Here is a 24,607-nt window from a genome sequence, read left to right as displayed (position 1 = left end):
AACAAGTTAGACGCTCTCTAATTTGGTTTGCATATTTTACGTGGTTTAGGGTTTTCGATATAGATCTAATCTACCTACGAACATGAACCACAACGTTGATACTAATGTTGTCAATAGAAGAGTAAATTGAATCTTTACTATAGTAGGAGAGACAGACACCCGCAAAGCCTCTTATGCAATACAAGTTGCATGTCGAACGAGGAACAAGTCTCATGAACGCGGTCATGTAAAGTTAGTCCGAGCCGCTTCATCCCACTATGCCATAAAGATGAAAAGTACTCAAACTAAAGATAACAAGAGCATCAACGCCCACAAACCATTGTGTTCTACTCGTGCAACCATCTATGCATAGACACGGCTCTGATACCACTGTAGGATAACGTTGCATAGAAAACAAAAATTTTCCTACCGCGAACACGCAATCCAAGCCAAGATGCAATCTAGAAGACGGTAGCAACGAGGGGGTATCGAGTCTCACCCTTGAAGAGATTCCAAAGCCTACAAGATGAGGCTCTTGTTGCTGCGGTAGACGATCACTTGCCGCTTGCAAAAGCGCGTAGAAGATCTTGATCACGATCGGTTCCGGCGCCACGAACGGGCAGCACCTCCGTACTCGGTCACACGTTCGGTTGTTGATGAAGACGACGTCCACCTCCCCGTTCCAGCGGGCAGCGGAAGTAGTAGCTCCTCTTGAATCCGACAGCACGACGGCGTGGTGTCGGTGGCGGTGTAGAAGTCCGGCGGAGCTTCGCTAAGCTATGCGGGAAATATGAAGTGGAGGAGCAAAGCTAGGGTTTGGGAGGGGGTGGCCGGCCACTCAAGGGGGGCGGCCAAGCTATGGTCTTGGGGTGGCCGGCCCCCTCCCTTGGCCCCTCATTATATAGGTGGATCCCAAGTGTTGGTGTCCAAGTCTTCGAATAAGACCCGAAACCAAAACCTTCCATAGGAGGGGGCAAACCTAGCCCAACTAGGACTCCCACCCAAAGGTGGGATTCCCACCTCCCATGTGGGGGGTGGCCGGCCCCCTATGGTGGAGTCCACTTGGGACTCCACCCCCACTAGGGCTGGCCGGCCATGGAGGTGGAGTCCAGGGACTCCACCTTCCTTGGTGGTTTCTTCCGGACTTTTCTAGAACCTTCTAGAACCTTCCATAGAACCTTCCGCGACATTTTATTCACATAAAATGACATCCTATATATGAATCTTATTCTCCGGACCATTCCGGAACTCCTCGTGATGTCCGGGATCTCATCCGGGACTCCGAACAAATATTCAAACTCCATTCCATAATTCAAGAACTACCATTTCAACATCCAACTTTAAGTGTGTCACCCTACGGTTCGAGAACTATGCGGACATGGTTGAGTACTCACTCCGACCAATAACCAATAGCGGGATCTGGAGATCCATAATGGCTCCCACATATTCAACGATGACTTTAGTGATCGAATGAACCATTCACATACATTACCAATTCCCTTTGTCTCACGATATTTTACTTGTCCGAGGTTTGATCTTCGGTATCACTCTATACCTTGTTCAACCTCGTCTCCTGACAAGTACTCTTTACTCGTACCGTGGTATGTGGTCTCTTATGAACTCATTCATATGCTTGCAAGACATTAGACGACATTCCACCGAGAGGGCCCAGAGTATATCTATCCGTCATCGGGATGGACAAATCCCACTGTTGATCCATATGCCTCAACTCATACTTTCCGGATACTTAATCCCACCTTTATAGCCACCCATTTACGCAGTGGTGTTTGGTGTAATCAAAGTACCTTTCCGGTATAAGTGATTTACATGATCTCATGGTCATAAGGACTAGGTAACTATGTATCAAAAGCTTATAGCAAATAACTTAATGACGAGATCTTATGCTACGCTTAATTGGGTGTGTCCATTATATCATTCACACAATGACATAACCTTGTTATTAATAACATCCAATGTTCATGATTATGAAACTAATCATCCATTAATCAACAAGCTAGTTTAAGAGGCATACTAGGGACTTCTTGTTTGTCTACATATCACACATGTACTAATGTTTCGGTTAATACAATTCTAGCATGATATATAAACATTTATCATAAACATAAAGATATAAATAATAACCACTTTATTATTGCCTCTAGGGCATATCTCCTTCAGCAAGGATGCAAAGCAAGAACATCAAAGGTGTTGAAATCCTTCACACTAAAATCCCACCAAAGCATCAATTGATATGGAGGAATCGGAGAGGAAGAACAATGGAGGAAATCAACAAATGACTCCAAGATCTAGACCCCAAGAGTTCCCCTCACTTAGAGGAGGAATTGACTGGTGAAGATTATAGATCTAGATCTCCTCTTCCAAATCCCCGAAGCAGATGCAAGAATCGTAGGAGGGAATGGATATGAAGGAAGCTTTTGAGGTTCAACAATGGAGTATGAGAGAGAGAGAGAAATGTAATGGTTGACCTTACTTCCTCAAGGAAGAAGAAGGGCTATTAATAGTCCACGAGGGAAAACTAGCTGTCGGGGAGAATTTGTGCGACCCAAACCGACGGCAAAATCGGCATCGCCGATTGCTACATTGAATGGTCCGGCGGCCAGACCGGCACGCCGAAATATGCGTCAGTTCGTCAACCTAGGCCGAGCCAAAAAAACGGTGCTCATTTTCCTCGCTGGTTCCGAACAGGCCCATAGAAACAATTCCGGTTTCACCGAAATGGCTCACTGATATGCCTTTCGGCGCAATGGAGTATGAGAGAGACACAATTCATGTGGGGAAACCGCACTACAAAAAATATCCCCTAGAGACATTATTTTGGTCATCTAGATACATTATCTCTGCATGTACATTATAGTAGAGACGTTTGTTTAGTGTCACATAAGTTCCACTACATGCAGTGTGTCTAGGACTAAAGGACACTCCCAAAGTGTCTTTATATAATGTAAGACATTTTGCAGAGGCATTACACATTATTCATGTATTCTATAAGACATTATTAGATGCATTTCTTTTTGTCATTATTCAATAGCATGGATAAAATAAATGATAAAACATTGGAAGAAAACCTCCGACTCAAGTTCTTCAGGAAAAGTTTTTACTCATCTAAGCACTTGGCCTCACACAATATCTTGTTAATACTCTTAAAGAAAATCTTATTAGTACTATATTGAGTGCTTCAAAATTATGTAAAGTGCTTCTACAGAATATAAATATTGCCTCAAACCGTCTCTCTAGCTATAATGTAAGGTTAATTTACAAAGTGTCTTGTAAAATCTCTATATGATTTCTGGCCGCAATTTATTAAGTGTCTCATGGAATTCCTTTAAACACACATTTGATACTCATGACAAAAAAAAGTGTGTCAAATAGTGTCTCTACGGTTAAGACACTTCTGATGGTGTCTAAAGGAAGTGTCTCTGCCCAAGGAAAGAGTTGGTAGAGGCAAATCATAAAGTGCCTCTAGAGAAGTGCCTCTACGAGCAGTTTTGTTGTATTGCGGGCTCCGCCGTTTTCTGCGCCGATTCCGCCACAAACCCTCAAACTGAAGTTTTCTCGACAGAAACTAAACTTTGACAAAGTTTCCAAACTCTAATTAAGATGAAATCAATTTTGTTGGAAAGATAACAAAGAATAGAACCCCCAAAAAATTAGGAATCGACACAAGATAATTTTACACAATCTTAGAAGTGAAACCTCTCCAACCTAAGAACCGGTAAAAAGTCCAAACTCCAAAACGCGATATAAGATGCATACTAATTCCGTTTTTGATGAATTTGGACTTGTTTAAAAGTTATCAACAGGCTCAAGAACCTCACACAGAGAAACACCAAGCAGAAACAAGAATAGGGGATGCAAAGTATGCAAATATTATGCTCCCTAAGACGATGTGACCAAGTTACCCACAGAAAGCCCCTCTTTATAGTGCGAATATGTATCATATAACCTGGTCCCCCAACAACCACCTTGAGACCGGTTAAAGGAAAACCTAGCAAGGACATACCTTTGCCTTGCGCATCCTACTTGAAACGAGGACTTCCCATGAGGTCACCCATCCTAGTAACGCACATCCTGGTTGACCTTGACAATGATGCTTCATGCTTCATTCAAGGAAGAATACTCGCAATTATCCCCCATACACCACTACGTGATAGCTACATTGAAGCACATCTTCACATGTCCATTATCACCGAATGGACGATAAGCTTCAAGCATGTGATCTTCCCCAGATGCTCATCTTGAACTTGCCCTTCTCAACCTTGATGTCATCCTCTCATGGGATATATGAGAACTTTCTTTTAATGCATGCTCATGGAAAGATACCTAAACCACATATACAACACAAATAAACATATAGGATGGGATAGTTCGTAAAGCATAATTTACTAGGCTTACCATACCACAAGATCACATGATCAAGTGTGGTACAATCTTTATGCTTAATGTGTTGACCAACTTGAATCCAATCTTCGCTTTTAGTCTTGGTCAACCTTGTATGTCTTCATGACCTATCATAATATCTTGATCATCCATTGCTTAACGCATAAGCTAGAGCATGGCTAAACTGAGTTTCACACAAGAACTACATCTTCACTTCTTCTTCTTGATCATATCATATTCTCTTCAAATCGATGATCTTGATACCAATATTCAAGATATATCATTATTTTCATGGCATCCACACTTGAATCCAACACATGGACTAAAATAAATACCTATGGAATTTTCCTTCATATAAACTCAATGAAACCATTAGTCCATAAGGATTGTCATTAATTACCAAAACACACATAGGGGCAATGTACCATTGCAGCAAGGTGGTGGGGGTTCCACATGGTGAACTTTTTTTACATCCCCTTTTTGGGAGGATGATTCACTGTCTTTTTTTCATCCATCGCGTTCTTTGCTTTTTAGTCCACGGGTTTATCTGTGGCATGAACAAACCCATCGAGGGGTTTTGCTTCCTCGTGAGCACCATGTGGAGTAGCATTGGCATTAGGACTAGGTGGATCCTTAGCAACTAGGAGTTGTTCCAACAAGTTTGCATTGTTTGCATTTGGGTCATCATGGTTGACTCCAATTGCTTGAGATCACCCATAGCGCCCCAAACACTAGCCTTGGCTTCGGTTTCCCCTTCCTTAGATCATTCATACTCTCTTAGGTCGTAAAGCCCGAACTAAGAGTATAGGTTCCAATACCAATTGAAGGTTTCAAAAACTTGCTATATAAACTTAATACTTTTAAATATAGTATGTTATTTAATAATTTTTAATAATATCTATGGTTGATTAATATAGTACCATAGTAGGAGCCTCTACTACTGTTTCTGGTCAAAAACAAAGATCGTATGAGCGACTAGAGGGGGTAATAGGAGCTAAAAGATTGAGTTATTTTTCAATTAAGGCATGACAAAAATATAAATTCTCTAGATATGCAACTAGATAAATTTACCTATATGACAAGGAAGCGGTAACAAGTAATAAGATACAAGTAAAGGATAGTAATAACTACGATGGAGGTAGGGAGACACTAGGATCATTCTCATAGTTCCTTTCTTGTTAAGGTTGGAGGGGTGTGGTGGAAAAAAGGCCAACCAACTCCACAAAGGCATCACCATATTCTCTGATGAAAGAGCCACCAAGGCGACGAACGAAACCTTGAAGGTGATGACCGGAGCCTTGATAGAAGGTTGCGTAAATTTGCACAACTCAATTGGAGGCTCGCAAAAACCAACCACGAAGCTATTAAACCACTAAGCAAGCATTGGGGACGACTTTTCTGGTTAGAATTCCAAGAAACCAAGAGTAACAAATTCCTCGGTAGAGGGGATGGGAAAATCAAATCCCTTTAGTGGAAGTGTACATCTAGTGTTTATTAATCAAATCCAAAAAGGAAAATAAGATTGAGCGACTGGAAAGGAAGATCTATGAGCTTTGAACTTTAGAACAATGGAGAAGAGAGAGTGGAATTCGCAACCTGTATTTGGGAAAAAGGGGTACATATAGTGTCCTCAAGAATATGACCGTTGGTGAAAACTTACCTCGGAGTCTCTGGCCTAAGAAGAACCGGAGTCTCCGGCCTAAGCTTAGTCGATAGCCATACTGGACGGAGTCTCCGGCCTGAGCAGGTTTCAACACAACAAGCACGGGCGGAGCGTCGTGGAGGCCATCCCGGGCTCCGGCCCGGTCTTCTCACGGTGCAATTCGCTGCAGCTTTTTGCCAGGCCCGTCCGGCCATGTGATAAGTTCTACGATCGATGCCTAGATCCTAGCTCCTCGTCCTCGTATACCTATGTGCCGCTGTGTCTCTTCTCTAGTTCTCATGTTCCTTAAATTTTTTATGTATAGATTTTCCTTCTTCCCTCCAATGCTCATGCCCTAGGTCTCTATTTCTCCTCCTGCTAGCTCAATCCAGCAAAAAATAGTTGCAGCAATTTTAAACTGTGGTGGATATTTCCTATGCGATGGTGTCATTGGGTGCCATGCAAATTGGTCGTGCATCATCCAAGCGAGTGAGACATGCAAGAAATCAAGTCATGGAGTCTTTGATCATTTTTCTATGGAGTGATATGAAACAGAAAAACACATTAGGGCCTTCTTTGGTACTAGCCAATTATTCATGGGGATTATCCTCATCAAATCTTAAATTTTTTCTTATTTTCAAAACCATGTTTGGTTTTAGTGTATTGAGCCATTTAATCTCCGCTTATTCAGACATTTTTCTAAATTATAGTGTATTTTTCTCAATTACCGATATTCTACCTTTATCTAGTGGATTGGGTATTTTAAGTGATTCGATGAAGGTAGAAGTTTCACCCAACCCTATAAAAAACTATCCCGACTAATATCCACAAAATCTCTAGTACCAAATAATATCTTAGAGTTTTATACTTATACTTCTGCTTTAGAGTATTAAATCTGAAATTAAGTCCAAAAGTTTTGGTAAGTGTCCGTGAAGTTGTGAATATGTGTAATTAGCTCGATGAAAAAACAGGAGACAGGAAGGTGGGCTTGAGGCCGAGTTGGAGTCCGGTCCAGTCTGTCCTTTGTCGTTTGGGTTGGAGCCCGGTTCGTGGCTTCCTCTGTTCTATATAGATCGATACTGAGCCGCCGCCTCCCAGCTTCCTCCTCCTCCTCCTATCGTAGCCCGCAAGCAGCAATCCCCAATCAATCAATCTACCGACACAGCGCGGTGGAGGCGCTGGACGGCAAGCAGAAGCGATCCTCAGGTGCGACGGCGGTTAAGATAGCAATCGCCAAGATCCAGACGGAGAAGATGGAGAAGTGCGCTGAGTCTGACCCGCCTGCTGGTGTAAACGGCAAGCATCGGCTTAATGATGACTATGTTCGTTTGGTCCTGGCCATGCCTAGAGAGATCCCCATGCAGACCGAGGACCTCTCTTTCATTACCGACCTGGCGAAGCTCATGAACCGCTCGGAGGACTGGATCGAGGAACGAAAGAAGCGGTACTTGGAAAGGGCCGCCCTTAGCCAGAGTAACAACGAACTGTTCGTGCAGTTCCAGGACAGTATGAGGAAAGAGTGGTTGGACAAGGGCTACGTTGAGATGGACTGCGATTTCGACTACGAGGCCAGGGAAGCCATGGTGGAGGAACTCAACAGGGAGCTGTGCGAGCAGCACAAACGAGATAGACTTGCTCAAGCGAGGAGGACAATATGATGGATACAGCATGAAGATCGTCTGTCTGGTCCATATCTATCTATTTAGCCATATGTATCCATCTGTGTGTATATTGAACCATCCATCTAGTACTGCGTAGTGCGTAGGCTGCATTTAAGTTATGCCCATCTGTGTTATTGAACCATCCATGTATCTCTGATACTCTGACTATCCATCTATGTTATTGTCACTCCAAAACTAAGTTGTGTGTGGTTGTTGATCGATCCTCTGTTTGATATTTTCCGTGTCGCTGTTGTGCATCAGGTTCCTGGGGTATTGAGGTGATCCTTTTACTCATGCCATGACTATCTATCTACCATCCATCTAAGTTATGTGTGGTTGCAGCTAAGTTATGACCATCCATTTAATTGAACCATCCATGTATGCCTGACTATCAGTATCTAGCATTCTAAAACTAAGTTATGTTTGGTGATCAATCTTTTGTTTGCTATTACCATGTCTTTGCTGCGCATCAAATTCCTGAGGTATTGGGGTGATACCTTTACTCGAACATGTGATCATTTTGATGCCCATCTATGTTATTGAACCATCCATGTATGTCTGACTATCTATGTTACTGGCAAGCAGAACCAAGTTATGTATGTTTGTTGATCGATCCTCTGTTTTCTATTTCCATGTCATTGGTGGGGTTTCTTTACTCAAGCCTGTAATCAGTTTTGTCTATTAACACTCGGTTGCGCGAAGAAAATTTTGCATTATGGAATGCATGGGTAAGCTTTGCTGGCTATTGTTTAGTTCATCAAGATCTTCTAGCTGTTTTGGCTTTTAGGGTACAAATAGATTGCCCCAAGATTGAATACTGATTCCCATGAAAAGTAGGTTTTAGTTTCCAGTCTTTGAATCTCTTGGTTGCTAGACAACTTTCATGGGATGGAGGAAGTAGTATAGATTTTTCCTCTTAAAGGAACTGAGCAATATTTTAATGATCTCAGATAAACTAAAGCAATATTTTCCTTAAATGTTTGATGGAAGGTTTTCTTTTCTGCCTTTAGATGTATCTTAGAAAAAACTGGCTGATGCTGCTTTCTTACATACAAGACTAATATTTTGGCTATAATAATTTTATGTTGTCTCCTAATATTATATCCATATATTAGTGCAGCGGCAACCAAAAGCCCAAAATCTATAATAATTGGTCGACCACAGAATGAATAATATCATCTGGTACATCTAGCAATACAAATGCGTGAATCACATTACTAGTTAAAAAATAGTACAATGACCATATTTAAAGTAGCCGTACAGGCATTTAAAGATACAATAGAGTATATGCAATCCTTTATTTGTGATTTGGAATCGGAAATGGAAATGGAAATTCATAAAAATGGTAGCAATCTGAGGATATGTAAAGAAGAACTTCAGTTGGGCGGATGCTGTAGCCTTTAAAAAAAAAATAGGATGCTGCTGCCTTGGCTTTTCATTGTGCCACGCCGCTGCATTTCTCAACCCTGAACTCAGGAGGCAAGCCAGTGGGAAAATGAAGTCTTAACAAAGAAAAGAAAACGCAAGGATCATGGAAGTGCTTGACCGCTGAAGCTTCTGTGGCATCTGCTTGATATTAATCCCTAATGGATATGGAAAATAACAGATGATAAGATATACGTATTAGTACTATAATATCGTGAGATGACGAGGTTATACTGCAACAAGATGATGATGAGATGAAGGACAAGAAAATAGATACCTGAATTACCAGTACCTCCAGACCAACGTGGGACGGTTGGGATGGGCTTCCATTGCTCTCCTCGTGGCAGCCTCCATCTCTTCTCCCCCGTCAGAGTCCGTGGCCCACTTGATGATGAGATAGGACAGGCTAGGCAGGGCTCCCAGGATCTCCACGCCTTTTTCCCCGATATCGGACACGGGAAGGCTCAGTTTCTCGAGTTTGTCGAATGATTCCAACCATTCTGGAAATGTTGTGAGTGAATATCCATCGATGACAAGCTCCCGAATACCACATGGAGGACAGGAGAACCACTCCTCTTCCAAGATAGGCCCCTCATTATAATCGGCATCCTCGTCTTTGATGAAAAGGTATAGAGATTCCAGGCTTGCGCCACCAAGCTGCCAGAGGGACAAGACCGCCGCCTCCTGCTGTTCTTCCCAATCATCATCGGCATAATGGCTTTCAAAATGTATGCCCAGCTTCCTCAGGTTTTTTAGCATGCCAAGCCCCTCGAGAAACTCTATTGACTGATTATACACACTAAGATTTTCCAAAACTCGCAATCCTTGAGTGTCTGCAATTTCATCCGGCAATGCTTCATAATAGTCAGCAAACACAGTAACATAACAGCCCAACTGATTCCTGACGATCTCCGGAATCTTCATTCCTTCCGTGTGTCTGTAATCCTGCGCAATGTCAATCTCCAAGTGCTGCAACCTTGCTAGTTCTTTCGGCAGCTCGGTAACAGAATGTGCATTCCTGAACCTCAAGTACTTGAGGTGCAACAAATCACCGATGCCTGCAAGGTTATCATCTTCTAATTGCCCGCACTCCTCATAGTCCAGCACACGCAGGAGTTGAAACTCCGACAGAGATGGGATCTTCACACTACCCCCAAAAACATGCAGTGACCGGGCATGAGATAGAACCAGACCCGGTGGAATCTCACCGTCCTTCTGCAGGGACAGTCGACGGACCTTGTTGTTCTCTGGATCAGGGTTTACGACACCTGGTACACCTATTATTGTAACAAAGTTCTCCTCCACAGCCTTGGCTACCACAAAATCAAGTACCATGTCATGGACTCGGCAACTATCCACCTCATTACCACCAAATGACCCATCGATCTCTGCGGGCTGGATTAGGCTCCTGTTGATGAGATCAGTGAAACACTTCTCTCCTAACTCATACGGTGTAGGATCCCCTTGCCTATGAGGCCCCTTTTGCTGATGAATGAACCCCTCGCCGATCCATCTTCTGATCAAATTATCCTTGTTTATAATATGATCCTCCGGGAATATACTCAAATACAGCAGACAAGTCCTAAGGTGAGGAGGAAGATCCAAGTAACTAAGGGATATTATAGTCTCAACACTAGAATTTCTTAGTGCACGACCAATTGAATCCTTCACTCGCCTCCATTGATCCTTCCTACTTATCTTGTCAGCCAAGACACCAGATATAGCAATGATCGCCAAAGGTAAGCCAGCACATTTTTCCAAGATTTGGACAGAAATTTCCTTCAGGTCCGAAGGGCATTCTTCTTCGGAGTTGAATAGTCTTGTATAGAACAACTGTCTCGACTGCATCATAGTAAGAGGCCTTAGATTGTATATGTGGCCATGAGATGTTGAACAACATGATTCAGCAACATCCTTGTTACGAGAAGTGGTGATTATTTTACTGCCGGAACTTGTTTCGGGAAATGCAAGCTTGATAACTTTCCAGTGATCCTCCTTCCATATATCGTCAACCACGATTAAGTACCTTCAGAAAAAATAAAAGCAATGATAAATACAAGTATACAACTATACAAGAGCAAGGCTTATTGAGCACTGAAAGAGATATTCAACTGATTTAAAATATCAGGAGGCATATGCCATGATACAATGATACGGAGGAGAACCAATAAATCCTACCAGTTGTGCCTACGTGAAAAGCCCGTGAGGCTGACAGTGGCGGAGGAGGCAATACTCGCGGCTGCAATCAAAGACCCCGGGCGGCGGATCACGGTGCCGGTCGGCGGTGTCGGCGCTCGGTTTAGGCAGCGCCCTTCCATGTGATGGCGGAGCCAGGCGAGTGGTGGAGGTAGGTCTTGGCGGCCCTAGCGGGCCAGCCAGCCACGAGGTTGGGGAGGTGGGACTGCCGGTGAAAACCGAGCCCCTCTCATATGAGAGCAGCATCTATGCGTCGATTCCTTGTTAAAGGCACAATCGTTGCAGCTGCCGTGTACTTGCTCGGCATATGGGCCATGGTATAGTATATCACACCACATATGTGCACAACCTTGTAAGAGCATATCTAACAGACCTCTTATATTTCTGCCTCTTAAAACGCGAGTAGAGGGCTCTGTATTCACTTTTCACCGGCTGAAAACTCGTATTCTATTTTACAGGGTGGGGATACGGAGTCTGCTAGCTCGGACGAGTTTCCAACCCCTCAAAACAGGGTTTTTGACAAACTGGATATTAGAACCAACACATACATTTACATTAAATAAATATTTTAAATCACACAATAATCGTCATAATATTACGATAATATTTTTTCGGAACTGCCAACAAATGTTATAATGGAAGAATTAAACAAATAACAAATATTCCCGTAATCAAACAATCAAGATAAATGTTACACACATACAACAATAGGAAATGAATGTAAAAACTTATTCGCCATGCAACGGCCAGTGGTGATCAATCAGATCTTGGGTGAGGTGGTGATGAGTCTCGGCATTTTCAATGCCGCGATGCGCTGCAAGAAAAGCTTCAATCCGATCAGGGTTCCGCTGGGGCTGCACTCGGGTGCCAACATTGTCATAGAAACATGGCAAGTTCAACCCTCTCTCATCTTCAATGATCATGTTGTGAAGAATCACACAACATATCATGATATCAACAAGAGTTTCATTGTCCAAAACCTTGCAGGACCCCGGACAATGGCAAACTTTGCTTGCAAGACACCAAAAACTCTCTCAATATCCTTGCGGCATGCCTCTTGATTTTTGGTGAAGCAAGCTTCCTTTCTTGTCAAGGCCTTGTCCTTTTTCTCTTTTATGGACTTGACAAGAGTTTCATAGTTAGGGTAAATGCCATATGTGAGATAGTACCCCATGGTGTACTCATTGTTCATAACTTTGTAGTTACAAGTTGGAGCTTAACCCTTAACTAGTCTTGTAAACAAAGGGGATCTATTCAAGACGTTGATGTCGTTGAGTGTCCCCGGCAATCCAAAAAAAAAGCATGCCAAATCCATAAGTTTTGCGAGGCCACAGCTTCAAGAACAATGATAACATCACAGTTTTTGCCACAATACATTCCATGCCATGCTTTTGGATAATTTTTCCATATCCAATGCATGCAATCCAGACTACCAAGCATGCCCGGCCACCCCCTCTTTTCGTTGATATCCATGAGTCTTTTCGTATCTTCCTCATTTGGAGCTCGGAGATACGTCTCACCATACAACTTGATCACCATCTTGGCAAACATACACACGCAATCCGTGATTGTTTGTACACCAATGCGAAGGTACTCATCGGTATAATCTGTTGGGATACCGTATGCAATCACCCTCATGGCGGCAGATATTTTTTTACATGGGCTAAATCCCATGACATGGGCAGCGTTCCTCCTTTGCTTGAAGTAATCGCAATTTGCCTCGCCATCTCTGACGATTCTCTCGAACAAAATCCTACGCATTCGATACCTTATACGGAAGAGGCGGGGAGGATAGGTCGGTACCTCGGCAAAATAATCTTGCATCAGTTGTTCGTAGCCGAGTGCGCGGTTCCGTGGAATGCACATACGCCCCATAGTGGATCCTTTCCTCTGATCCAGCAGCTTGGCGCGGTCCTCCATGTACTTCATGCCGAATAGGAGTAGCATCATCTCCGTGTCGTCATCGTCGTTCAGCAGCTCGTCGAGGTCCGAATCGTCGGAATCTGACGAGGACCAATCGGTCGACGAATCCTCCAAATCCGCCATATGCACAGGCTCCGAAGCCATCTACCACGCTGAAGCATAACAAACCTCCAAACACGTCCATTCTACCGGCGAAAACGAAGAGGAACGCGGCGGAATACTCACCGGCGAAAACGGCGGAGAAGACCGCGGCGGGGGTGCGGCGGCGCGCGCGGAGGGACGCGGATCTCCGGCGGGGTTCGGCGGGCGTGGACGCAGCGAGGCGCGGATCGACGAGCGGCGGAGGGGGCCGGATCTGAAGGTTTACGGCGGCGGCGCGCGGGTAGCTGTGGCGGTGGCGCGGGGGAAAAACGGGTGGGGAAACTGAAATGTTCGCGCGCGTTGGCTGAAATGGGATACTGGTTTGGCCCTCTATTCCTGCTCCCACCCCGCACAAGTAGGGGGCGAAGAGCCGCCCCGTAATCGAAACTGGGGAAAATCGATGCGGGGCCCATTTTTTATGGGGCCTGCTAGACGGCCGGGTAGAGCCAACCCGTATTTCGACGGTTATTTTGTGGATTTGACCCTTTTAAGATGTATGTTAGACGTGCTCTAAGCAACCAAAGTGGCTCTTCCTACCCTATATTAACCCATACCGATGCCCTAGGAGGGCTATCGTTCCCCACAACACCTACACCTCCATCAACTTGATGCATGTAATTCTCCACACACACAAAAAACGCTCGATGTATGCGGAAAACCAAATCTAATCCCGGGTGCATATACACCCGGTATGTATAAAACATATTTTCAAACCGTAAAAAATTTAGGAAAAAAATTTAGCATGTAGAGGGGACATGTTCTATGTGTGCACGTAAATTTTCACATAAAACCAACATTTTTTGTACCCTGTTTAAAAAACACAAATAATGCATCAAAAATAGACTATTTTAGTACCTAAGATTTGTCTTTTTCGCATAAGGCATGAAACATATCGGTTTTTGCTGAAACGACTTTGTAAGCATGTAACATGTCAAGGTATACACAAGAAATTTTTATTTGTATTTTCTACCATTTTTAAATATATTTAATATGTGTTTCAAATAAAGGGTGCATATGCACCCGGGTGTAGAAACACCCTGTCCGTATGTATGCCAGTTGTTATGGCAGCAAAGTCGTACACTTCATAGATGAGGCATCCCAAAATATAATATACTACCTCAGTTTTGATAAATACGCCTTATAAATTTTGTCCAAAGTCAAAACGTATTAACATTGACGACCTGGGCATAGCCCAGTGGTTGGAGTCACGTTGACGCACCCAAATATCAGTAGTGTCGTGTACTAACATTGACAAAACTTATAGAAAATATAAATATCTACAACATAAAACAAATAGATTGTAAATATTTTACGATGAATCTAATAATATTGATTTGGTATCGTAAATATTCATATTTTTTTTAAAAAAGGCCAAATATTGAATTTTAACTGAACTTATAATACTTATTCGTTGAAATCGGAAGGAGTATACAGAATAATCATAGGAACCTTCTGAAATTGTGGGAAAAATAATGCAATATCAGTCCGTTGTAACTCCAAATTTAAGTGCAATTTGTTCCATAAAATTCAAAACTTGTAGTCAAGGTTACAATGTGGAATTTTTTTTGTTTCTAAAAGAAAGGTATGAATGGGATGGAAAATGGATTTCGTACACACGCATGAGTGTAGGTGTATTCCGTATTGTCGATTTATTATTCTAGATTCTTGTTCGCCATGGTAGATGGAAAAATAGATCTCTCTCCTCCTTTTATCCGAATCATAAAACAAAACGAACCGTTATGAAAACATCCACACTTATACGTGTAAGTACAAAAGTATTTTTGGGGTGATTCTGGAATTCTCACGGAGAAGCCAAGAATTATTCACACTTCGATCACCTTGATCAGTATTATATCCTTTATTATTTATATTCTATATTTAAAATAAATTTTCCCAAATGAGCAATTCTAAAATTTCTTATAAGTTATGTCGCCAAGTCACTACTTGTACTGCATGAAACTAAACACTGTGAAATGCTTATGATAGGATTTGTTTTTGAAAGAACTAATATGTAGTGCACCATATTGCTTGTATACATAGTGTGAAAGTTCTCACTCATGTATAACTAAAATTAGAAATGCATCTAATTTTGTTCAACTCAGCTCATTCAATTATTGTGAAGAGCCAATTTCACATATCACCCCTAGTTATGCATTTGTGATACTAATTACCCTAGTGAGCGAAAATTAGTCTAGATTACACATTTTATAAGGTCGTTTTCTAATGTGTCTATTGACCAAAATATGAGGTCATGACCGGGGTTCAAAAACACATGGACGCCGATAAGGGATTAAACAAATGGATATGAGAAATCTTGACATAATCGTTGATGACACACACCGAAGTTTTACAAATTTTCGCGGCACATCGACGTAACACGCCGGTCCTATCTAACAAAAAGAAGCAAAATATTACAAACTGGAATAAAAACCATTGTTTAAAGGCTACTAGATTGCATATTTTGGGAGAAGTTGCACCGGATAGGTTAATATGTGTCACAAATACATAACTAGAAGATTAAAAATGGAATTCACTCTATTGTAAAATATGTTAGTATTCAAATCAGTATGATATAGATTTACTACAATATGCAATCTTTATGTTTTACCACACATTATCTATCTACGTGCAAGATTAGGCAAGGAATGAGTAACAAAGGAAATGGCCTTTAGTTCCTCAGCTAGCCAAGGAAATCATTTTAGGTCCCTAAAATCCAAGGCCAAATCTGAAATAAGGGACAAAAAGCACACATTTTCCTACCCCATATTTAGTAACTTTGACCTTTCATAGCTAGGGGAGAGGGAACCACACGAGCAGGAATCTTCCATGACCAGCCGTTGCCTTCCATAGCTCATCCGTGCACCTTAACGGGACACCGGTTACCACACTCATGTGCCACACCTCCTTGACTCCGCCGGCTCTGGTAGGGAGGAGAGGGATAGTGGGGGTGATTGTGGAGAGGATTAATGTCCACATGATATTTTGTAGAAAAAATTTATTGGTATCCATGTTTACCGACTCTGCTCGAGGAACTGCTCGAGTAGAGGAGAAAAACTTTCTCAACTTACTCTCTCTCCTATACCTAAAGACAGTTTAAGATAACAAAACTAAGGGAATATTATAGAGATGATTTAAGGGCATCTCCACAAGCATCCCCAAAGCCTCCCCCCACCCCATCCCACCCCACCCCAAATGGGCTATGGGGATGACGGACATAAAACGGCCATCAGCGCCAGCCCATTTCATATGGGTTGCACAAGTCGCCTAATAGTTAAAGAAAAAGTCATGTGCCGGCCCAGGCACACACAAACTAGACTGGAGGAATCGTCAACCAACGCCATGTTGCCTTTCTCTCATGGGCCCCCCTCGGCAATGACCCGGTCATTTCCGGGCACTCTAGTTCCTCCCTCCTCCCACTCGAGCACTCAACTCTTCTCTCACTCTCGCGACTCATCACCAAATTGCAACCACCACCCACAAGTCTATGCATCGACGTTTAGGAGGTGTATATGGAGCAACATTCCGCAATCCTCCCGCTCCGGTTGACGCTTTCACCATCATTTAGAGTCATACTTCCTAGGGTCCGCAACACTCGATCCGCCGCCGCCTAGGACCTGTTGCCGCCGCCACCGTCCTACATGCCAAGTTGTAACGATGGAGAGAGATCCCGTGAGTTCTAGCTAGGCCATGTGAGATCTTCTTCCTTATTGCATTTTAAAGATTTAGAGTTTATGGTTCTAGTCTGGGATATTGTTAGTATGCCTACCATAGATTTGGGGCTATTTTTGCCGATGCGTGGTACCCTAAGGTGGACTATGCACTTGAGAAAATAGTCGATCTACCATGGAGCTGGCTTGCAACCGGTGCCGATTCAGCCGAGCTTTGCTATTTGTTCCTCAAGTTATGTTTGTAGGATGTTATCAACTCTGGCTTTGTGTTGGTTTGATCCTGAGTGGCATTTGACATTACACCATTGACTATATATCTACTTTGTGAGTAATGTATGAGATCAGCAACAGTGATATAATTCAAGAAAAAATTCAAAATGTCGAGTTGGTTAAGAATTTACTTGAACGAAAACAGAAATACTCGAAAGGAAAATAGGGTGAATACGAAATACAGAAATTTACCAGGGAATGTGAAAAAGTGGATGGATATCACAGAGAGCCGTGCGCTGGAGAAAAACATGGCAAACTTAAGGAGGAGAAAGCCAGGCTTAAGTTGGGCAAGATGGAGAAGGAGAGAAACTTGCTGCTAGAGGAGAAATATTAATGGGATGATGAGAGGAAATAACTGAGGGAGGAAAAAAGAAGGCTGGAATACATGATGTTTGATCTTCTAAAAGTTAGTGATGCAAAGAATCAGAAGATGAAGATGAGTGAGCAAAATTGTGATGAGTGTGATGTTTTCTCTTGGATCTTGTTAAGCATGTCTACTCAAAATAAAACAAGAATTTGTATAAATCTAGGGGTTTTAAGTGTATTATTATTATTTAAACTGTTGTATGAGACTAGTTGGTACCAAATGGATTAGTTCAAATATGGTTTTGTTTAGAAATTAAAAAAATACAAGGGGCAGTCCAAGAGCTGGCGTCATCAAGCGTTCATTCAGAAACAAAGCGATCGTAGAACAAATCCAATCTTTCCTTCACGTGGGACCCATGAAAATGACATGCTAAGCAACCACAGGCTCTCCCAACCCTAGGAGCTTAGAGCTTTTTGGGATATTGGGTCGGTATTATTGGGGTTGTCGGTGTATGTGCCCGGCTCCAACCCCGCGTCAGATTGTACCGATGCCTCTAAACCGCTTGTCTAGTGTTGTTGTCGGGCGCCCGATGGGGACAGCTGTGGAGACCCCTGAAGATAGATGACTCCTTTCTGCTTTGAAATCAATTACAAACAAAGGTACTAACCCTATTATTTTTGTTGTGCCAGCACTAGGATTATTGTGTTAATGATTTTTTTTAGAAATGTGTTTTTGTTATATTTTATTACCGCAAGTATATTTCTGTATCTAGGTTGCAAAAAAAAAAGTCTACAATTGGTTTTTTTTAATGGTGTACAGTTTTGTTTTGAATGCATAGATAAACAGCCTCTAGCTTTTTGTTGTTTACAAGTCAATTCTTTAATGCAATTATCTCTGATGCAATTGTTAGCCACGCTATTCTCTTGGACTCTCATTATTATGTCCTTATTATTTTTGGAATCCCAAAATAAATAAAAAATAATTATTGTACATCAGAGAGCAACAGCTAACAGTCAGAATTTACCATCGCATAAACCAATTGTTTTGCCCGCACGATCAAAACTTTAATTGAATGTATTGGTCAAGTACAAGCGATACGTATGGTCATAATACGTTGCTTTTTGAAATAGCACAATATTATTATCATCTTATGCACCATCAAATCTTATTTACCATGGAACTACAAAACCATATTATTTCTAACGGTATATGAAAATCATAAATAGTCCCTTTCGGCTTTATTTAAGATGGTGCCCTCGGAAAATAAGATGAAAAGTGAGAAAGATTTGAAGCATTACCTTTTATTTTCGAGGAAATCCCTAATCTTTGTGATGATGGTCTGTAATATTTCCTCGCAAGGAGAATAGTGCTCATTCAGTTGGCCATAAATATTGCTCATAACGCTCGCGATGTCTGGATTCCGTGACACAGACAGGAAAGCATGATAATTGAATTGATCTTTGAGTTCTTGGTATACCCGGTTGGCAACAGTTGTCTTCCCCAATCCCCCAGACCCAACAATAGCCACAACATTTGGTTGGTGTTTGCTCGCTTCAGAGTCTCCCAACAATTGGATGATCTCTCTCTTGGGCTCGTCAACGCCGATGAGCTTGGACGCGTCCTCGAAAATGGCAAGAGCTCTAAGGTCAACCTTATGAACACTGTTGGTGTCGGACGCACCGGTCTCGCCTGATCTGTACCTTGCATTCCTCTGGCTCACCTCGATGGCTTGTTTCTTCAGATCTTCAATCGCCTTGGCGATCTCATGGCGAGCCTTGACCCTCTTCAGCGAGCCCTTGATCTTGTCCATGAACCCGTCTGGCTTGGCGGACTTGCCAGCGACGACGCGAGCCATGAACTCGTCGAGGTTGTCCTCGACGTCGTAGGACAGCTCCCGCACCTCATTCATCCAGTGCTTGTCCTGCGGGTTCGGATCCTCCTCCTCCGCCATCTTCTCGAGGAAAGCATCCATTGCTTTGAGCTCCAGGGTAAGGAATTTGATCTCGGCGTGTATACTTCTGAGGCGCTTGTACTCCTCGCCGAGCAGAGTGCCCAGCTTCCCCAGAACGGGTTGCAGGGCCCCTGTCGCCGCGCTCACCAGGGCCTCCGCCATTGGCGGTGCTTCCGCAGTTCCGCTAGCTAAGTGGTCAGACCTTTGATATGGTATGATCTGTTTCTTTTTGCGTGATGCGGCAGGAGGCTGGAGCGTGGATACTATTTATGAGTCCTTGTTCGACACTAAGTCAGTACGCGTGAGGCTCGATCGTGGGTATTTGATTATTTTCTGCCCACTAGCTCAGCGTGTGCGTCGGTCAGGAAAGTCTATGGTTTCCGTATGACTTCAGTTTTTGCTATGCTTCGTCCAGTTCACATCTGAAGGTGGAAGATTGGGATGATACACTAAGTGTTAATCTATATCTATACCTAATAATAAAGGGAGAAGCGTTTCCGTGGTTTGGTCCGTCGTAAAGGCGCTTTCGTCCACCACAATATACGTCTTCGTTCGTCTCCTTTGGACGGCATCAAAACAATTAGTCATGTATAGGCGGTAGTCCAGTCGGTTTAGGATGTCGTGTAGGAAAACAACTCTTTGATCGCGCAGAGATTTTCATGTTGGGCACGGTTACTAGCTCCCACACGGCCACGCCTCTATTCTCTTTATAACGTGATATTGAGGACACACGATTAGATCGACGAGGTTAGATCGATTAGGACGAACACGATATTCTCCTCATCGGTCATGCATCGCTACGATGATGGCCTTCCGGTAGGCGGCAGTTCCACGGCGGTGTGTCCAATCGGCATGTCGAGGAGACGAGGAGTCCCGCCAGCGTTTGCATTAGAGATGCGGTTGACCATAGCCCACATTGTCTCCGCGAAGGCGTCCGACCTGAGCGCGTTCTGCTAGGCCGGGCGATTCAGGCGCATCTAGACCGCCGCTGCGTGGTCCGGCCGTGTCTAGGACCAGTGTCTCAACGGACGCCGCAGGCCATCTGAGTTAGCGTGGGGTGTGGGGAATTCAAGAGCTACGATCCAGGTCACACGGGTCAGGAGTTTTCCGTTGGGACGAGGGGTTGGACGGTGACCCTGTCCTAATAGAAACATGACGCAGGCCTGGCCATGGGCCGTCCAGATTCCGCCACACCAGGTCTCGCTTGGCCACTTGGGCGGAGGTGAACGTCCAGTCCGAAGATATCTGATGCCTCTTCTCCACGGGAACTGCAGCAGCAGCTTCACCTGCTTGCCGGGGAGATGAGGTCCGTCGCGAGGGAGAGCCTTAGGCAGAAGCCAGATGCGGTGCTGACGAACCGGTCGTCGGCGACATGCCGTGTTGTGCGATGGCATTGGACTCCTGCGTGTGCTCCCCTCCATCAGGCCAGGAAAGAAAGGCGATCAATCGCCCTCGAGTGCATGCCGCTTGCCGCGCCGCAGGAGTCAAGGCCGTCCGGTTCACGTATATGGTCGTGCTCACCACATGCTCTGCTCGTGCGTGGGGAGCCTGAGTACAAGGCAACTGTGTGCGTGAGGAGATGCTGAGGGTGTTGCCCACGCCGCTCTTGGCAGACTCATCAGCTGTTGCTATCTTTTTAAGGACATAATGGCCGGCAGTTTATGGATGCATGCTCAAGTCAGGGTTGGGATCCAACGTGCTATGCGAGAGCGATCTCTGACATGTATGCCCAGAAAGTTGAACTGCAGTCAGGGGATGTTGATGCCGCAGGTTGGAGATTTCATAGGATCAGATGACGTTGTCTGTTTGGTCAATATTGAGCCATGCACAATCACAAGCAACGTGGCGCACAAGGGATACTTCCTCTCTTGATTCCTAGACATGGACAAGGTTTTTTTGGGCTTGACCTTTATTTATTTATGTGTCTTAGAGGACATCCTTTATATGATAGAGTAGTAACAATTAGAAATGTACGAGAGTTTTGCTACCTTATAAATTGCTAATGTACTACACAAACCCAAGAGGCTAACCGAACGAGATATGTTCATGGAAAAGCCTACCAAGGTTACTCAAACAAATCACCGTAATAAAAGTGACACTTAAGATGAAAGTAGCTTGGGAGATTGAGAAGATAAAGGACGATTTGATTGATGCAGTCATGCATGAGCCGGCCTAAGAATGATAAATTAGCTACATTGTAGATTGATGAAATATGGAGAGTTAGAAATTCAAAGCCCATTGGTAAAACAGTGTAAATTGTAGAGGTGTTTTTGAAAAAAGAATTCCAAGTTTACATACAGGGAAGTCCATACACATGTTGTGTCCGAACTGAAGGTAGTGTTCTACTGGTTGATAGAGTTTTGACTATAATGCGGATCGAGCCGATGTTTTTTATCCAACAGTTGATTTTTCCTTCCCGTTGCAACGCACGGGCCCTTTTGCCAGAATTTTCGTCCAACTTTTCGTTGGACGGTTTTACCCTCCCACCAAATAGCATAATACACACATATGCCATCATACCGGTTAATGAAATAACAAGGCCCACCCTCCTGCAGGCCGGCGGCCAGCCCGCTCTGCCCTGCTCTTCCGCCGGCCGCCGCAGCCTCCTTCAATTTCCAGCCGGTGCGCCTCCTTTCCGCTAGAACCAGAACAAGTCACCTCGCCGGCGGGAGCAGCCCCCGACGCCCGCTGCCCCGTCCTCCATCTGACGCTGGATCGGCGCCCCGCCTCCATCTCCCTCCACTATTCCCCATCGGCGAGCTTCCGCGCCCAAGCCCGCTCCAATCTCCTCCACCTCTTCCGATCTATCCACCAGCCGCACGGGCGCCTCCACGAAGGCCCGGGCTTCCCCTCCTACGCACGGGTGAAGATCAGGGGTAGGTCGGCCTGTGCCGCTGACAGTTGCAGGGCATGCGGAGAGCGGTGTGGTACGCCCGTGTTCAGCCCTGATTAAATCTGCCGCTTGGTCGCGGCGCTGGCGTCAGAACAGAGGTGACATCGCGCAGTAATCGCATGACGAGGCGAGGCGTAGGATTGTGTATACAACGGCAGCGGCGAGGATGACCAGAAGACCTACTGCAGCTAGGAGCTGGAAACATAGGGCGGAGATTCGACTGCAGATAAAGTGCTGGGTTTCAGCGAATACAGACATTTGGGAGGAGGCGACTAAACAGTGGCGAGAAGCAGCATCCCAGCAGGAACGATCTATCAGTAAGGCAGAGCTAGCAGCGACAAGCAGATATAGCATGGATTAGCTCAGTAAAAGAAATTAGACCTGCCTTTTGTTGAATACACTATAGAGGAAGCTAAAGCACGAACAAGAACACAGCAATGCTTCTGCACAATTTTTTAAATAAATACAGTGTTGCTGCACTGAACTAGCCACATGGAGCTGTTTGGTTAATTAACTGAGATAGTTCATTAGTCATATTTTCTGTAAGTTGTAACCTCTATAATTAAGTATTTAGGCTCTCTATGACACATAATATGATTTGTAGATTTTTTTAAATCTTTGCGAAGAATAGAAATAATGATTCAACAAGTGATTGCTAGGAGAAAATGGTGAAAACCAAAATTTTGTGTGATTTGATTAGGAATGATGTCTAAAACTCTAAATCATGTACGTCTTCATACATCTCCGGAATTCGTGACATATTGTTCCATTTGAACAGTTTTGAAACCGGTTTTTCAGTTTTTTAGTTGACGGGCCAGCTCTGCATTAAATCGTTGCAGGCTTCGTTTATATGGGCCATGAAGCACGGTTCAAAATTTCGCTGATGGGCAGAGTCTCAGAGACCCTGACGTTCGTATCCCATGCATGCCATTAGTCCCACATCGGTTCTTTAGATCGATTCTACCCTGTTTATATACGTAAATGCTCTGGATATCAACAAGCGTCCTAAGAAAAGAGTAGCAGCATATACAACTGACAGCGAGCGAAGAGAAAGGGCAAGAGAGCAGCTAAGAAAAGAGAAGCACTATATAAACTGCCACGAGTGAATCCGTGGGAGAAAACCTGGCCCCTCACTTCTACCTCAACATGTGTGATGTGCGGTGATCTCAGATACATTATCACATGTATACACCGAGAGCCTGTGCATAAATACATTGGTGGTCTCCTCGGCAACGGAGGAGGGTGCACCCCTCTCACCAGGAAATGATGTCCACCCCACCGAGTCAGCGAGTGGCCAAGAAACATCATGTACCAGCGCTACGGAAACACTCGGACCACGAGAAGTGTCAACAAAGATGATACGTTGGAGCGTTTGAGTTTTTATGTGCCTTCATCCATGATGACATGTAGGACGTGTCACACAGATGACTCGCCGGAGTGTTCGAAATTTTCTTTCTCCCGGTGCAACGCATGCCTGTCCCACCGAGAGAGACCCATGAGCTGGTCCCAGATATTGTGCTGAACGAGAGAGAGCCGCCATGAGCTGCCAGATGAAACACCCCATGCCAATGCTTGTCCCGACGAGATATAGACCCCTGGCCCCGCCGTGCGCCGCACCGTTTAATAGTCGCCGCCCGCTTGCTTCCCTTGCAGCCGGCCGTAGTCGCCGGCGAAGATCCCCCAGCGCCCAGTGCCCTTGCCCCTGAGCGCGGTCCGAGTTGTTGTCCCAATCAATCTTTACCTGCCTATGAGAGGAAAAAGCTCCTATACGATCAGGTGATAAAATCCAATAGCTCAATTTCTGAAACCCGTCTCTAAATCTAAAAATGTTTTGCTCCACGGGGTGACATTTTGAGAAATTGATTCTCACATGTCACATGATTATTTCCATTATTACTCATTTTTGTTTTGTATATTTTCATGTTATAATAAAAGTGAATGGGGCAGTCCAGGTGCATCCCAGGGTAATAATTAAAAAATCGATTTAAGTGTAGGGTTACGTTGGTCAATCAATTTTGCGGCAAAATTAGGTCTATGCCACGTTTACATTCAAAAGTTTATTCCTTTTTTCCCGTAGCAACGCATGAACTTATTTCGGGGTTCGTAGCAGATTCCTGTCGGTGGCGACGGTGGTGGTCACTAGGGTCCCTCTT

At 44.0% G+C, this 24,607-nt stretch overlaps 1 protein-coding gene and 1 pseudogene across 1 annotated transcript; one reads left to right on the top strand and one right to left on the bottom strand.

The window, feature by feature from the left end:
- Positions 1–7,677, top strand: part of LOC139838976 (uncharacterized) — an 83,019-nt pseudogene extending 75,342 nt beyond the window's left edge.
- A 1,361-nt stretch (positions 7,678–9,038) lies between these two features.
- Positions 9,039–19,900, bottom strand: LOC127292767 (disease resistance protein RGA5). Its single transcript, XM_051322224.2, has 3 exons — positions 18,909–19,900; positions 9,383–11,131; positions 9,039–9,263 (listed from the first exon to the last, which is right to left on the bottom strand). Exons 1-2 carry the CDS (start codon positions 19,721–19,723, stop codon positions 9,388–9,390), a joined length of 2,559 nt encoding a protein of 852 aa, XP_051178184.1. The 5' UTR covers positions 19,724–19,900; the 3' UTR covers positions 9,039–9,263; positions 9,383–9,387.
- Between the last annotated feature and the right edge of the window lie 4,707 nt (positions 19,901–24,607).

Source organism: Lolium perenne, chromosome 4 (assembly GCF_019359855.2).
Source record: "Lolium perenne isolate Kyuss_39 chromosome 4, Kyuss_2.0, whole genome shotgun sequence".
Lineage (NCBI taxonomy): Eukaryota > Viridiplantae > Streptophyta > Magnoliopsida > Poales > Poaceae > Lolium > Lolium perenne.
Note: the sequence above shows the minus strand (reverse complement) of the source record. Positions and strands in the feature narration are given on the sequence as shown.

What these genes read in the sequence shown, in the direction of transcription:
- LOC127292767 (XM_051322224.2), bottom strand. Translation starts at nt 19,723, where the DNA reads ATGGCGGAGGCCCTGGTGAGCGCGGCGACAGGGGCCCTGCAACCCGTT. An exon ending in GATTTCCTCGAAAATAAAAG is followed by an intron (nt 11,132 to 18,908) that starts GTAATGCTTCAA and finishes TTTTTTCTGAAG; the next exon opens with GTACTTAATCGTGGTTGACG.